The sequence below is a fragment of the Poecilia reticulata genome, linkage group LG23 (genome assembly GCF_000633615.1).
Source record: "Poecilia reticulata strain Guanapo linkage group LG23, Guppy_female_1.0+MT, whole genome shotgun sequence".
Taxonomy (NCBI): Eukaryota; Metazoa; Chordata; class Actinopteri; order Cyprinodontiformes; family Poeciliidae; genus Poecilia; species Poecilia reticulata.
In genome coordinates this window covers 3,968,408-3,985,444 of record NC_024353.1, presented here as the reverse complement: position 1 = coordinate 3,985,444, position 17,037 = coordinate 3,968,408, and the positions used below count along the sequence as shown (strand labels likewise).

The 17,037-nt window shown below is 38.8% G+C and overlaps 2 protein-coding genes across 12 annotated transcripts in view; both read left to right on the top strand.

Moving 5' to 3' along the window:
- Window positions 1-7,123, top strand: part of pcloa (piccolo presynaptic cytomatrix protein a) — a 52,430-nt gene extending 45,307 nt beyond the window's left edge. For all 6 annotated transcript variants that reach the window (XM_017302720.1, XM_017302719.1, XM_017302721.1 and 3 more), the window contains 4 exons: window positions 493-554; window positions 1,034-1,168; window positions 2,049-2,194; window positions 2,746-7,123. In XM_017302720.1, coding sequence (XP_017158209.1) covers window positions 493-554; window positions 1,034-1,168; window positions 2,049-2,194; window positions 2,746-2,889 — 487 coding nt within the window. In that variant the 3' untranslated portion in view covers window positions 2,890-7,123. The remainder of the gene's footprint in view (window positions 1-492; window positions 555-1,033; window positions 1,169-2,048; window positions 2,195-2,745) is intronic.
- An 8,744-nt stretch (window positions 7,124-15,867) lies between these two features.
- The window catches only part of cacna2d1a (calcium channel, voltage-dependent, alpha 2/delta subunit 1a), an 84,440-nt gene continuing 83,270 nt past the window's right edge, over window positions 15,868-17,037 (top strand). For 3 of the 6 annotated variants that reach the window (XM_017302724.1, XM_017302723.1, XM_017302722.1), the window contains exon 1: window positions 15,868-16,246. In XM_017302724.1, the coding sequence (XP_017158213.1) occupies window positions 16,167-16,246 (80 nt within the window). In that variant the 5' untranslated portion in view covers window positions 15,868-16,166. The remainder of the gene's footprint in view (window positions 16,247-17,037) is intronic. The other 3 variants (XM_008400613.2, XM_008400612.2, XM_008400611.2) reach the window with 1 other exon arrangement.

Sequence of the window (17,037 nt, the reverse complement as noted above, 5' to 3'; positions counted from 1 at the left end):
TTATTTTTTTTTTGGACACAAAAATGTCAATATCAACAAACTGAAACTACTAGACAAACTAAAACTGACATCTGGAGTTTTAAAAAGCAACAAGAATCATTTTAAATCCAGTTTGTTCTAAAGGTGAAAGAGTCACCACGGTTTTGGCCTTGATTAAATTTGCTTGGGAAATGATGGCTTTGCAACATGTAGCCAATGAATTCAGAAAGACGCACGTCAAACGTCGGGACCTTTGTTGTTAAGCTTGATCTCTACTAAACGTAGGTCACAAATCAAGAGGCAACAATAAACACACATTCATTTCTACACAAGAATGCCAAGGGTGGAAAGAAAAGGCCAAGTCAAAACCTTGACCTTTGTCTGATTGAAATGTGCGTCTGCCTTGTTTGAGGTTTTGATTATTGACTGGTTTTCAAACCATTAATAAACATAAATGCACAAATAAATCGCTCGTTTTCCTTTTCTTCTTTTTTCTTCTTTTCTTGTTTTTAGTGGGAAGATCCCGAATGGCACAGATGTGACGAAGTCTTCAATGGGACACAGTGATGGTGAAGGTTGTGCAAGGCTATGTGTTGCTTTATTAATAATAAATGTACTAAATACAATGCACTGCATCTCGCAGTTTCTACAATATCAGTTCATTAAAATGTTCAACCTTTTTAAAGAAAGCGATCGCAAATTTGCAATCCTTCTTAACCATCTAGTTTTGTTTTTCCACTGAGGACACATGCTCATTTACATAACATCTCATTAACAAACATGGGCTCTTTTTTCACACTTACCTGCTGCTTAGAGGCTAATCTACTTTATTACACTAAAACCTGCATTGCTGTTAAAAAGTGTTTGCTTATTTTTGCTTTTAGGCACACACAAATGTTTAAGATTAAAAAAAAATGTTTGTACTCACTTACTGCTATTAATATGTCATTCCACAAGAGGGCGGCAGAGGAATGCGGAGAAAATATCAGGCTGCGTCGTGTGTCAGCCAAGAACCCCCACTTTGTGTACGATCGCTTTATTTGTTTGTTTTCAGGAAAGACCCAGGTGATGGGGGAGATCAAGATCGCTCTGAAGAGAGAGATGAGGACAGAGGGGGAGCATCTGGTCCTGGAGATTCTTCAGTGTCGCAACATCACCTACAAGTTTAAGAGTCCAGACCACTTGCCTGGTAATCGAAACGGTCCGAGCAGCGTCACGCGGTCGCGTAGGTCCTCAAGCGTACCTGAAAGTCAGAAAACCCACGCAAGCATCCGCACGGTCTCTTAAATCCTTTTCCTATTTTACTGAGGCACAGCAGCTGTTGTTGCAATATTCCTATCAGCCTGCAGTCATGTTTAGTGTACCTTTACTTTAGATAATTGCTCGCATAAAACCAACCACGAAACAAACTGGCTCCCCTACAGGCTTCTTACATCATCCTCTTATAAGAACAGCACATATTAGACATGGAATGCGTATTTCTGCCTCATTATCAGCTCTGACGTCACACAAAATTGACCTAAATACGTAAAAAAAAAAAATATTAAAGAGACTTAGAACACACTAAATGCAATACAGTTTAAAAAAAATTTTAAAAGATGTTTTATATGTTTAAAACACAATACAGTTTATTTTTATTATTACACATAATAAATGTTACATACAATACTATAGTGATAGTCTGACATTTACAAATAGAGGACAAAGCGCTTCTATTTGGCACATTTAGATTTTTCTTGGCTTCTTTGCACAGATTGTCGCTCGCAGTGGCTTATTTTTCCATATTGGCCGGTGGTTCTGACGCTCCAGCTGGTTGTCGCGTCTTCAATTTGCATTTGCTTCCAGATGGGATCTGCAGATTGGCAGCCCTCTTTCCTTTAAGAGTATAGGTGAACTGGTGCAAGCAGTTGCTCAGTGACTCACATCATCAACTCCTTGTTGCGGTGACAGCTAAGCGTAGAGATATCTGTTGCCAATTAAGTTAGTCCTTTGCGTCTGAGTCTCTTGAGAAGAGCGAGACCGTTGGAGTTGTGGTTTTCACGGCAATGTCTGTCTGTCGGTCTCTGCAGACCTTTATGTGAAGCTCTACGTGGTGAACATCGCCACCCAGAAAAGGATCATCAAGAAGAAGACCAGGGTGTGTCGTCATGACCGCGAGCCGTCCTTCAACGAAACCTTCCGCTTCTGCATGAACCCGACGGGCCACTCGCTGCAGGTAGCTCACTTGGATGCTTACATGAGTACCTGATTTGAGAATATTGACAATCTGCTGATAAATGTTCAGGTTTTTGATAGCAATATGCCTTGCAAGAGTATCCAGGATGGTGTTTTTTCTGAATACTGAATAGTTAATAATTGTGAAAGCAAACTGCATGTTAAGTTGTATCTGTTTCGCAGCTTTTTACAAACTGCAAACTGGACTTCTTGTCCTTTCTCCTCCAATTCACAGAAATTTGCTACTTCTTTGGTGGTCTGTCATACACACACACACACACACACACACCCACACACATGCACACGCACACACACACACACACACACACACACACACACACACACACGCACGCGCGCGCGCACACGCACACACACACACACACACACACACAAAGAATCAAATACACTGAAGTTCCAGGTTTTTATGTGAAAAATGGGGAAATGGGGAAAGGACATTACAAGAGTCTAAAAAGAAACTCTTGCAGAGCTAGTGAAGTACGTGTGCTTCTTCAAAAAGTGAGACGTATTATAATGTCCCTCTTCTTTTACAAGCTCTTCCTTGTGTCCAATGGAGGCAAGTTCATAAAGAAGACGCTCATCGGAGAGGCTTACGTGTGGCTGGACAAAATGGACTTGCGCAAACGAGTTGTGGGCTGGCACAAGCTTCTCGCTAGCACGGCCCAGATCCACTCGTAGGGAGCCACCCAAGACTTTAAAGCAAAAAAAAAAAAAACTGAAAAGATGATGGGTTTGTGAAATCAGAGGGAACTTAGCTGAGCATCTATGAGATTGGTCCCGTTTGGCTGTTTGGATGAATGGCGGCTCTGGAACAAAAGGAGACCAAATCCACTCCATCTCCAGACCTTGGTTTGGGGCTTGGTTCGGATGGCGCTCTCGGCATAGGGACCTCAGATTCACGTTTACATGAAAACGAACACGTTTACAGGGGGCGCGGGACACACTGTCGTTTTTCCAAAGGGAAAAGACGCGAAACAGCAGCTGATGTGGCTCAGCAGAGGTCGAGATCAACCAGGTATTACACATACTAGTCCACAAACACACACACACACACACACAATTGCTTTGCACAAAATCATTTCCACCCAGGAGAGGACCCTTAGCTCTAAAGATACAGGGGGAAAACAGGGAATCGACACACTTGTAGATTTTAATTTATTCAGGCGCTTTATCCAGTGATGAGTCTTTTCATCGGCACATATTTCGTTTATTTTTTCTCCAGAATTGTATTGAATTTCAAAGCCTTTTAGACATGAGACAAAGAAGGTTCTGCCACAGAAAAGTGCTATTTATTTTTTTATTATATTAGCGTAAAATTCTATTCTTTGTCTGTTATTTATCAGATGTTTTTAAAAAAAATCAATGCTTGGACGGAGGCATATTTTCCAAAACACACTACCTACCTAGATCAAGGAAGAAGAAAACCAAGCATGCTTTAGATTTTTATTTTCTTTTTTAGGTTTAATGAACAACTGTACTTTTCCTCCTTTGTTTTATCATCTAGCTGAATTTGTTTGGTTAAAGAATTAATATAAATATATACCAGATTGGATACTATACAGTATATTGTGCGCATGAGTCTATTTGGCATGCAGCACCACATGTTTTGCCACAAAAAAAAAAAAAGAAACACCTTTAAGGCTCACTCTGTAAATAGTGAAGTGTCATAGTTGGAGATGAAAATACTTCAATAAATAGATATCTTTATCACAGACAATCATGTCTTGACGATTGTGACATAGAGGTTTTATTTATCCACGATGCCCCCGTAGAACGTGAGACGTCGACCGTAGACTTCCTGTTTTGCTTTGTGAGATCCAAGTGGCTGCGAAAGAGGATTTGTTGTTTGCACCATTCTTCTGTTTTTGTCGGACTTGAACGTTTCGAGACTTCGAGCTGTTTTGAAATCAGACAAATATAACGTCATGAAAAAATAAATAAATAAAAAATCACAAATGATGATTTCATTTTTTTTGAGGGAAAAATGGTTACCATAACCAATCTGCCGCTGCATGAAAATGAAAATGTAAAAGTCACAAAATTGTTGACGAATGTTGAGCCACTCATATTTGCAGAATTATTGAAGTGAATCCACAATGAAGGGTTTGCCAAATTTAAGCTAAGTTTAAGGTTATGTCACATCAAGACCACCCCATATTTCTTTATTTTTTAAATTCTATTTAGAAGTGGACCTGCTTGTATACTTTGTTTTGCTCTTTGTGTTCTGGAGGCCAAGGTAACAAACTACTGGTCAGATAAGTTCTATCAAGGTTTTTTAGTACGGAGCAGAATTATAGGTTAAACCAAAAACAAGTCATTAAAGTACTACACAAACAAAGTAACCCCAGACATTGACCCTACCATCATTATGTATGAAAACCAGTATGACGCTCTCTTTCTTAAATGCTGTCATTTTACACTGACCTGCAGGGATCTACACATCCCAGTTTCAGTTTAGTCTTGTCACTTTACAGAATATTTTTCCTAACAGTTTTGGAGACCATTAAGATGTTTTTTTTGGAAAATCTTAGCAAGGCCTCCATGTTTTTTTTTTTTTTGGTCACCAGTGGGTTTTGGTCTCTGAATTCTTCCATGAATACCATTTTTGTCATTTTATTATTGTTGGATCATGAACACACAAGGCCTGCAGTGCTGTAAGATGCTGTCTTGGATAAGTCATTGGAATAAATTTAGAATGGCCATTAGAAAAGTTCACCCCTGTTTGCCTCCAGTTGTGGATAATGGCTCTCACTGGGGTCCCAAGGGATTAGAAATGGCTTTGTAACCCTTTCCAAATAAATAAACGCAAGTGATTTATTTATTTTTTCATCTGTTATTGAATTTCATTACATTGTGACTTAAGTTTGTGTCTTCCCCCCTCCCCCCTGATTATGATCTTTTGGCCTGTTTCATGCTGCTGGACCGGCTCGGCTTAAGCACTTTGCAAATCTACAAGTATGACAGTAATCAGTAAATGAAATCAACATTTGAAAATTGCAATTTGTATATAATCATTTTACCTTTATGCAATATTTAAGACATGCTTCATCATCCGAAACATCCAAGAGTAACAAAGAAACAAAAACAGGAGAATTCTGTAGAGCAGCAGACGCTGTTTCAGCATCACTGTCAACAGTCTTGTTTCAGTTTGTATGGGCGGCTCTCTTAACACACGCTTACTGTGGTATTTTGCACTTTTTTTCCCCTGCTTAGAATGTAAAAAAAAAAAAAAAAACTGGCATCCTGCTAAATTTTCTTTACTGTGACAAAATTAAAGAAGTGGTAAGATGAGACAATAACAACAGATGTGGGGTACAATAATACATGTAAATGCACTACTGCCATCTTCACTGCTATAACGCTGTGCTGTTTGTCCTTTTTTTTTTTCTTTTTAGTTAAAATCAAAAATATTATCTTTAGTGTCCTCTATGTTTGAGAAGTGGAGGTTAAGAGGTAGTGCTATTGGTTCATCCATTATCATAAGCTAAAACAAGTAGTAAAACTAACACCCGAGTGATTTCTATGCAACATCCACTGTAAAAAAAGGAAAAGAAAATAAAATAAAGAAGAAAGGAACTGCATCTTAACTTGCCAGAAGTAAGTCACCGATTTCCTAATTTGCACTGCTGCATCCTCCACAACTGGTTACTCGCTTTAATTTGGTTCCATTTTCTTTTGGACTTGTGATTTTTGTAATGCTGTACAGATGTTTACTTATTTATTGCCTGCGAGACGGTGTCATGTTGAGTTGAATTGCGTTTGCTTAACGGTACATATCAAGTGTACAGAAAACAATTTTTTTACACAATGTAGAGCTTGTTTACAACGTCAGGAGGACCTGAAACTCAGAGATAATATTATGTTACGTCAAGAAATTCCTCGAAGCTAAACGGGAAAAAAAAAGAACTTGCCTAATGTCTGCACCTACCTTTTAGTTGGTTTCATTTACAGTCAGCATATTGAAAAATTAGCAAAAGAAAAGACTGTAGAAGATTGTAATTAATGGACATTATACATGAAATGATAGTTGTTTTAAGGTCTCTCTGTAAGTTTCTGTTTGTTTCTGTTCTGTATTTATTTTTTTTTAGTTGGTATTTATGTGCCTGTGTGCAGCGAGCCATGTGGTCTCATCCTCATCCATGTCTCCTCTTTTCTGTGTTTCCACCCAAACACACGGCTGCAACTCACAACCGATTCCACATGTTCACACACTGAGTCAAACAAAGATACCATCTCCCTGTTTTTAGCATTGTAAATATATAGTTTAGTTTTTTTATACATACATATGAATATATCTATGACGGGGGGATTGGGGAGTACAGGATGTTTTAGTGGGCATAATAAAGGGAAATGTATTTTCTCTGAAACAGTGTGCAGTGGATAGACTGTAAAAGAAAAAAAAAATGTTTTGTCTGCCTATAGGGACCCAGATTAACCAAACCCTTTACACAGAACACTACAAGGTTAACACAGTCTTAACACGCAAGTCTTGTTGTGACAACTCGAGTTAGCCGCAGGAGAATTTAAATGTGCTCACTGGATGTTGCATGTTCTGTTGGTGGTTCATACTATTTTTGTGTCCAGATATTATTACAGAAAAACTTAAATGAGAAAGAAGGTATAGAAAGATATAAAGCAAAAATGTCATAGAGGGGTTTGGGGGAGGGTGTGGGGGGGAGAGAATAATGAAGAAAAGCTTAAATTAATGACGATGTATGCTGACTGTACAAAGATTTTGCTTGTAAAACCTGTCTGGTTTTTCACTTGTAAGTAAACAGAAAAAAAAATACTAAATAAATCTACTGTGATGGTTTTGTGATTGTATACAGGAGGTATTGATAAATTATGCAAAATGTGCTGTAAAAATGGCTATTGCCCCATGTCTAAATATTAAATATCAGTACAAAACGAATTATTTTCTGTTGTGCATTCACTCATGACCCGATTTTTTTTTTGTGTCTGTTTTTTTCCCCGTCATAGTTGGCCATAGTGCTCAGATGCTATTTGTTGAAATAACATCAGTGAGGTGCTTTTTGTTGCCATTTCTTAATCTTGACCTGTTTCAGATAAGTTTGTTCAGCTCCTCACCTGAGATATTTTCAATTTCTCTGTTTTTAAAAAAAAAATGTAAAAGGACTATTGTCCTTGAATTAGGACACATAGGCTTTCACTTCTATGTGCACTGTATAACTAGCGTATTTAAAATATCACATTACGTTACAGTTTTGATGTAGTAACAACATGCTTCCAGAAGGTGGCATCGTGCTGCTTTTTGTCGTTGAGAAGTTCCTCGCAGGCACCCGGAAGAAGCGCAGGTGTTCGGCTGATTGCGGCTGATCAGTCTTCTGCTCAGGAACCGCGTGGGCGTCAACAGATGGGGTTTGTTAGCAGCTCCTGCTGTAGCATCACTTATTCAAGCTTCAGATGTTGTTTCAGCATCAGGTATGTGTATAGTTGTATAGTTATGGGCTTATTGGAATATCATTAGGAAGTATGAATTGATTTTTTTTTGTTTTTAGTTATTTTAGTTGTGCCCCCTCCTCCCCCGTTCTTTTAATTTTCTTTTGTTTGCCAGGTTTTACAGGAAAAATAATTTATTTCTCAGTATATTCATTGAGCACAAATGAAAAGCTTAAGCTGTTAATTTTCTATTGTGCAATGCATATAAATCACCGCAACTGATTCATTTGATTCAGTTGCGTTGGAACAAGGATAGGCTATATCTTAAAAAAAAATGGCATCATAAGGACTCTCCTTGGATACCTCTCAACAATTTCCTTCCACACATCACTGTGGAAATTATTTTCGTTATTGTACATGTATATATTTAAAAAAATCAGCATGCCGCAGTTTTCTGTGGATGCAGTTCATTATATAAATTGGTACTGGAATATAAACTTGATTCTAAAAATGTGAGATTAGAATTTTAAGTGTCAAAGTTGGACCTTTCCTTTTTATATTAGAATTTCTGACAGTCTGTGCAGCTTCTGTTTGAAGCTAGCATCTCATTTTGGTTGTCTGATTCGTTTTGTGTGCAACTTCGTATATTATTTGTGTGGAGCTATGACAAAAAAAGAGCACCACCATTTCCACTGAGCAAACTAATGGCACCCCAGTCATCATAGATTGAGAACCATAGGCTCTCTATGCTCTCAAGGCTTTTCTATACTTCTATACTAACAATCTATACTCTGTCAGATTGATTCTCTTTTCTCTGCCCTCCCTGTTGTCCTTCATATTTACCATCACAGTATCTTGCTCTCCATAATTGCTCATCTGTGTCCGCCCTTTTTGTTTGTGAAAGATCTCTCAGATTTTTAAGCTGTAAAGATGTGTATGTGCTCTTCTTCTGCCTTCAAAGACGTGGTTTGCGTCAGGCAGAGGCATTAAAATGTCTGGCTGTCATTCTGCTTCAGCAACTCACTGAGAGACGAGGATGATCAAAACGACAGAAATCTGGAGGGGCCACATCAGACAATGTCGCCGGCTGCATCATCTCATCTCAGGTTGAACAGAGGTTAGATCTCTTTGCAGCGGCCAAAGAGGTTTGTTTCATCCTTTTTTTTTTTTTTTTTTTGAGAGCTTACTTTGACACATTTATTTCCTACATGCCACAGTTTACAGGATAGATGTTAATTTGTACATTTGGTCCAGGCCAAATGAAAGATGCCAACACACTGGCCTTATTTTTTTAGTAAAACATAGGAATAACTGAAGTTAAATGTTAATGCCGGGACAAAATTTCAAGTTTGTATTTTTATTTGTAACGATATCCAAACTGAAGATGACATAGTGTGCCTTAACTTTTTTCTTAAAGTGACTCTCGTGAGATAGGCCAAATTGTTGCCATCATATATGCCCAAAATATTGAACTTTTATTTTACAATTTCAGAAAAATGTGGTATACTTAATTATAAATAAAATCCAGCACAACAAATTACTTTCAGAAATTAACTTATCTGGTTTACTTGTGTCTCATTTAATCCAGCTGATCTGTGAATGTCTCAAATGCTTTTTTTATTTTATTTTATTTTTTTAAGAAAAATTTAGTGATTGGGTGTTATCATGAGCATATTATGTATGGGGGAAACTAACAATGAACAATGCCTCACTGTCCTCCCCAAGACAGGCAGCGTCATTATGTGTGTGTTTGTTCTTCCGCATGGACAGATAGACTGGGTGTTGGATGGAATTAAAATCCTGAAAAAAAATTGAAAAAATTAAAAAACCTGCAGCAAAAGATTTAAAATTGTGATGGAGGTTCATCCTTCTGCAAAACAGCAGATTTACATAATCCCATGACGCCAATATGTTTACGGTAGTTTCCCAATCCACACTCCATTCCAGCAGATGGCGGTAACGCGCATCTGAGCGTTTTTAGCTATTTTTGCCCTATCAGCCAACACTAAGGTAAAAACGACAGGGAAGGAAATTCTCAGTCATATCAGGCCTGTAAGGCTATTTGCGGAAATCAACTGAGAAAGCGGTGTTAAAGCCCAAGTCTTTCGCAACCAGAGGAAGAATGAAAGCAACAATTCTCATTGGAGGCGAGTGTGAAAGTTGTCGGACACATTTTGCATACAAAACGTGAGTAAAGACTTGATACTTGCTTGTGAAACTTTGCCTTCAGAAAAATGCTTAAAAATAAACATAACCTAAAAAGGTGCTTAAATGTAAATGTCACAGTTAATGCAACACATGGTTTCATGCTGATGTAGAGCAACGATTGGAATTTACACACAAAATCATGCATAACTACCTTCACTTATTGATCATTGATTTGAATATCGCTAAGTGTCGTGACAAAAAAAAAGGGATAATTAGTATCAGTTAATTTGTGGAGACAAACGCATGATATTTTCCATCCATCACGGTTGCATTTCACAGGATATGAGGTCAGCTGCAGGCCTTGACCCATTTCATGCATTATTAAAGACTCCTTTTGGATTTTGGAAATGCATTAAATTGTATTCAGCTCTCTAAACGCTCTGGGTAATGGCTGTTGGGATTGCGTGTTCCCCATGGACAAGGTTTGACCATGATTTCCTGTTATTTTCCTTGAAATCGCTATATGACCGCAGCGTGTTGGTAATGATGAATCCCAGCAATGTTGATGGAGGTTCAGTTCCTCCAGATAAGAGGTATGTACTACAACCGATTGGTCAGTTGCTGACAAACCCCAAAGAATGAGTTTATAAGTATTTATTCCAAACCCCCCAGAATAATTGACAGGTGGAGTCATGGCAATTGAGTAGTCTAGATTAAAACATACTAATTGGCTAGCAAAAGGACCAAATTAAGTCAAAAATTTGCAAAGATGGTAGGAACATATGCCTGATGGATTTGGAGCTGTAACTTCCTCAAAACACTGTCCTACAAAGTATTAGGTCAGAGTTCTGAATATACTTGCATGTTAACCTTTTATTGATTATTTGTATGAAAACGAGATATTTGAAGTAAAACATGCCAAAACATTTAATAAGTTTACAGAGAATTAATACTAAATTGCATATTTTTAAAGTACTTTATTTTAATTACTTTAAAGGGGCTGCACAGTGGCGCAGTTGGTAAAGCTGTAGCCTTGCAGCAAGAAGGTGCTGGGTTTGATTCCCGGCCAGGGTCTTTCTGCATGGAGTTTGCATGGTCTCACTGTATATGCGTGGGTTTTCTCCAGGTACTCCGGTTTCAAACCTCCCACAGTCCAAAAACATTTTTGTCAGGTTAATTGGCCTCTCCAAATTGTCCCTAGGTGTGAGTATGTGCATGCATGGTTGTTTGTCCTGTGTGTCTCTGTGTTGCCCTGCGACAGATTGGCGACCTGTCCAGGGTGTATCCTGCCTCTCGCCCGGAATGTTAGCTGGAGATAGGCACCAGCAACCCTCCCGACCCCACTAAGGGACAAGGGTGTAAAGACAATGGCTGGCTGGCTGACTTTAAAGAGATGAGCAAAGTGACCATATTCTTATAATGGCGGGTGTCTAGCCCCACTGGTCTTTGATGGACATTTTGATAATCAATTGGCATCATGACAGTTACTTGTACAACTTTACTGTGAATGGAACAAGTTCTCCTGTAGTTCAAGAACGGACCTTTTGAGTGGCAACCTCAATGAATATCCCAGGCAGCAGAATCTTGAGGAAGAACCATAATCAAGGGTTTACTTTCTGCACACTTGACACCAATTGGCTGTGGTTGTAAAACCATCAAGTGAAGTAGGCTTATCTAATTTGATAACACCGGAACAGGTAATGAGAAGTCAAATATTGGGGCTCTGGAGGTATGATTTTAAATGTGCCGATGTTTCCCAGTTCTTAATGAGTGTGGATAATGTCAAATAAATCATTAAAGAAAAACAAAATGAGCAGCTGGAACAGTTTACTGAACATTGTAATATCTACTGTAGCATAAGAAATAAAAAATCCACTACTGTGGAAAGTTAAAATCACATTCTCTACTTCAAAGTGTTTATAGCCTCCCTCTAGTTCAAGGGCTATCACCCCCAAATTGGAAGAGTAACAGGATTTTAAAGTCTGCAGTCTGCAACCCAAAGAACAGCTAAGGCTGCACAGAAGCCTCAATCTTGCAGACCAGAGCTTGAAAGGATACAGTACAGCTACGGCCTATAACATCAAATCTCTTCAGATCCCTCCCCTGAGGGCAGCTCCCATCACTTGGTGCCTGTTTCACCCCATGCTGCATCTTCTCTGGGCCTTAACCTATCCTCCTGACAGAAAGGCTTTCACTAATAGTAATGTGATCAGTCAGTGCACAGAGTGTACAGAGACTGCCCTGTCCCAAGTGAGACATCATATCATACATGCCCGCCATCATTTCAATTCGTTCTGAGGCAACAAGGTGTAATCATCGCAACTATGGCCAAGAAGAAACTTGGAGCACATGCAGCGCATTATAGATCTGTTCATAGATTGTCATTTGAAGCAGACGCAATATTAATGAAGAAACAAATGTAAACAAATATATTTCCAGTCATTCTGGAGAAAAAGAAAAAAAAGTTTTGTCATTTAAATTAGCCTTTCATTTACTTTAAAGAAAGCTTTATATATCTAAAATGTCAATCTTTCTCATCTTTGAACTACAGCCAACTTCCTGATACCTTTCGAGTGACCTCACCTAATGATACGACTTCATTAGGTTGACAGATTGTGCCTTCAGTTGAAGGCTTGGTTTAAAAAGAACTAAAGCATGGCCGTACAAATCGTTATGCTCTTCTTTCAGGGTTCCAACTTTCCTCCTTCACTTTTAGAACATCGGAAGATATCCATCCATGTCAACTCACGTAGCGATGGAACACATGTCCTATCATCTTGCCAAGAAGACACTGTGCGGGGGTGATAGTGATTAAAGTTTAAACTTGGAAGTCATTTGTTGCCATGGTAACACGGTGGCCCAGTAGAATTTAATGAATCAATTAAGCTTGACAGCCTGTGGGGAAGCCAAGGGTGGAGAAGATTGGTAGTGCAGTTAGTACATGTGGTGTATTTGGTAAAATTGAATTCAGGATTCTGTATGAATGTCCCCTTTTTGTTTTTTGTTTGTTTTTTTTTGAAGGATCAGCAAGATGGAAATACCAATTTTCTGGTATTGCAGAGAATTCGACAGAATGAAATGGTAACATTTCAAGGTTCCCGAAGGAGGACAGACTTGACGGATCAGCTTAATCATGCTGAATCACGTCTTGCAGCTTGAACTGCTCTCTGTATGCGAACAACCGTTTTCAGAGTATTCTGGTTGTGAATAGAACGGCAACAAAAACTCAAAGGTCAAAAATGAAGCCACTGGGCAAAAAAAATATTCCTTGTATTGTACTTATTAGCTTGACTTCTTTTGCTAAAAAAAAATTCAACAATTAATCTAATTACGGAATAGATTCTTTGTGTTTTGCATGGAGAATTTTATTGAAATTTAAAGTATATGTAGACTAGAAATCACTTATTCCAAAATGTTTGAAGATTTTTATCACCAACCAATGTTCCTTCTTGCACCAGCAAAACGACATGCATGTAATGCGTGCTTGGCCCCTGGAAAGAGTTTAGTGCAGAGAGAATGGAGTTTCTAAACAGCCACAATTCCCTTCGCATGTGGATGCGATCAGTGGTTGAGGACAGAAGGCCACAATCTTTCCCTCTCCTCGCCCCACACTTCACTGATGTTCCCAATGCTCTAAGAAAGCAGACAGCGGTGTCACATTTCATTACACGCAAACACACATTGACTCTACTTCCTCTGCAGCTTCTTTATTCTGGATACATAACCCGCGGCCAACTGGACTTTACTGGTCAACAGGTTAAACTAAGAGTATAGTGGGCCATGCTGCTGACATTCACGAAACCTCTAGAAATGTCCACTGAATATTTTTTCACTACTTGCTGTTGTCCAGTGATTATGAGCCAAAATATGTTAAGGTTATGATTGGAATATAAAATAAAAGGAAACTTTTTTTTTTTTTTTTTTTTTTTTAAGGAAAATGCAGTTCCAGGAAAATGCAACAATTCCCAAAATCCGGTAGTTTGTAGATTCAGCTTCAGGATCAATTATCTGGAATAGTTTCTTATAAGGCTTTTTTTTCATTCAATTTCTTCTGGAAAATGTAAACAATCATGACTTATTGGTTGATGCTTGAATTAAAGATTATTCTTCTGACAAATGTAAGTATTTTTTTTTTGCACACTTAAGTATTTTTAACTTTATTCCTCTCTGCTGTTGCTCTTTGAATGCATTTCTCCTCCCATAATCCGCTCCCCTTCCTGCCTAGCAAGAGATCCCTAAGGATCAGCTTTTGTCAGTTACAGTGAAACCTGAGAGGGGAGCCTGAGCTGCTATTTGCACAGTAAATCTATTTAGGTGATTCAAATAACAGCGGGTGAGGAGCATTTTGTTCTATTTGCCTGTTGTGACTCTCATTAAAATGCACTGCCAACACATTTACTTGCATACACATGCAAGTATAGATAAACAAGAGATATTTACACAGAAAATAACTTTGCGGATCATGGAATAATAGAGGTAATTGGTTTATAACAAGTGTTTGTAGAGAGACAGCATTTTAGTATTCACCTCGGTGTATTTCCCAGGAAAGGGAAATGTCACTTCATATTAAGTTTGCCACAACCCTTGAAGCAAGTGGAATTTATCACATTGCAGCATAAGCAAAGGCCCTTCACTCTGAAAAATTAAATGAAGGCTTGTAGTGACACACATAGTAAAACGGTGAACCATTATTTGGGGAGACTTGTGAGACTTTCTTGAGACGCTCGACTGAATGATAAATGGACTGCTTTACGGGTCGAGGCCAGAAAGTCATGTGACCAGCGAAGTTGCCCTCGTCTGCAATGCCCAGCTTGCAATGTAGTCTTGCTATCAAGGATGCAAAGAAACGAGGGTCAAGTAAAACCTATACAAAGTTTGATCTAGCATTTTAATATAAGGTAGACTCTATAGTGGACAGGGGCAACTAAATATAACTACCGTATTTTCTGCACTATAAGGCGCACCTAAAAACCTTCAATTTCCTCAAAAGCCGACAGTGCGCCTTATAATCCGGTGTACCTTAAATATGGGCCAATATTGAGCCACAACAGGTCTAGCAACTACGGTAAGCAGCCGCCGACTTCATTTTCCAGCGCACGGCACATGCTGGGATAGTTGTCAGAATGCTGGTTTGTAATTTATTAATCAAGTTTGACTGACCTATCTACCTACCAACAGTCTAGAATCAGGTTGTCTGCAGGTCATTTAGCACCACGTTCTCCACCAACATGCTGTGCGCGAATGGAGAAGGGTGACCATCGTCCGGCCACGCCCCGGCCCAGTCGCGGAAGGTGCTCCTTGCTGAAAGGAGTTGGACTGTTTTGTTGACATTCACTTTAGTGCAGCTCCATCTAGTGGATGCATAACGTAACTCCAGAATCTACTGTAGCGTCTATTCTATGCGCCTTACATGTGAAAAAAGTTTTAAAATAGGCCATTCATTGAAGGTGCGCCTTGTAGTGCGGAAAATACGGTACTTAAGTGAGGATTATAATAATCTGTGTAAAGAATTTAAGATTATGGTGATGGCAAGGAGGCCTTCCAACATCAAAGGCTAAGAGCTCATAAGATAAATTGTCAAAATGCCAGTGAAAACATAGAAAAAGTTGTTCTGCAATATTAAGACCTTGATCGAAACACTTTTTACCCCGTTGATTTTTTATTTATTTATTTTACATGCGTAGTGGTATTAATAATTTTGGATTTAGCTGTGTGAGATTTAGATTAGTTTAATTTTCCTTTCAGTGTTTACATGTGGAAGCAAAATAATAAATTCGTTTTTACGTTAAAAGACGCAGACACCAATCAATTCTACCATGTGGTCCCCATCTGGCAACCCCCGGAAACACTGAGACCCAGGAGTCACGCGTAGTTTAGTTTTTTTTTTTTGTTTTTTTTAACGTTTGCTCCAAATTCATCTCACACACACGCACGCAAACTGTTACAATAAGCATATGTATGCATGTTAACTTTCCACTAGACTGGTGATAGACAGCATTCATGCCCTTTCGCCGTGTCTGACATCTCAGACTGGGGTATTTTTTGCAGTGTGCGACTGGGCACCGATCCGTTGCGCCCTCCCCCTTTTTTCCCTCTTTTTATTCTTTGACACAAGCATGTTGAACCGCTCTCTAATAGCCTTCCACAACAAGTGTTGGACACTTAACAGTAGGCTATCTCGCGTCTGAACCTAAAAAAGCAAATCCCTCAACTCCGCCGGTGGGAGGAGAAAGAGGAGGAGGGGGAGTCAGATAGCGACCAGATTAGATTTGTTTCCAAACGCGCACCGATGGCGTTGTGAGGCGTTTGGATGAGGAGGACGCTGCTTTGGATTTGGTAATCAGCTTTTTTTGCGCGTCTTTCTCTCTCATCTTGGGTTGAACAAAGACAACAACAACAAAAAAGCCATGGATTACTCTCTGTGCATGTTGGTTCTTCTGACGACTCTTTCGTCTGTTTCGCCCGGACAATTCCCAACATCCCAGATGTGAGTATCGCCTCAAAACAGCCTGTTGGCTTTCCAAACTCTCTGTTAGTAACTGTAAAGCGCGCCTGGGAAATGACGGCTCTTTTTTTTTTTTTTTTTGTCAGAGTGCTTGCTTGTGTGAAGCCTTAACGCTTTTTTCCCCCCACTAGTCTGAGTTAAGAAAGTGAAAGTTGTTAAAAATGCATGTGTCCGATATGGGAAGCAAATCTGACCTCATGAAACATGTTTTAGTTGTCCTTGCTATAAGCTTGCAGCGGTGTGACATGCGTCTTGCTGGCTGTCATACCCATCATCCTGGAAAGATGAAGTTCAGTGTCTAAAGTTTTCCACTTGCACCTTTAAAGAGACTTTTGCTCTGAATTTAAGTTTATATGAAGTCAAGTGCAGAGTTTAACTACCTTTCACATCATTTATTGGGAATATGTAGCTTTCTTGTGGTATTGTTTCCTAATGTTATCTGGTGGTCTCAAATAAATAAATAAATGGGGTCTTAATGATGCTTTAAAAAAAGAATCAACCAAATGTTTTATCAGCAAATATACTTTAAAAAAATGGAAACAGCTATACTTTTAATTGCAAATAAAATGCTAAATCATGCCATTTGTTGGTTGATGTCACAAGTTTAATTAGCTGTCATTGTGGTATCCAGAATATGAATAGTTTAGAAACTACAGCTGTGAAACATGGGTTAAGAATAGAACGTGTTAAGCCTTTCAAGTCAGAGTAATCTGATAGAAAACTATTATAAAATCTAAATGTTTGCTTAAACAGCACGATTGTTTTGGGGGGGG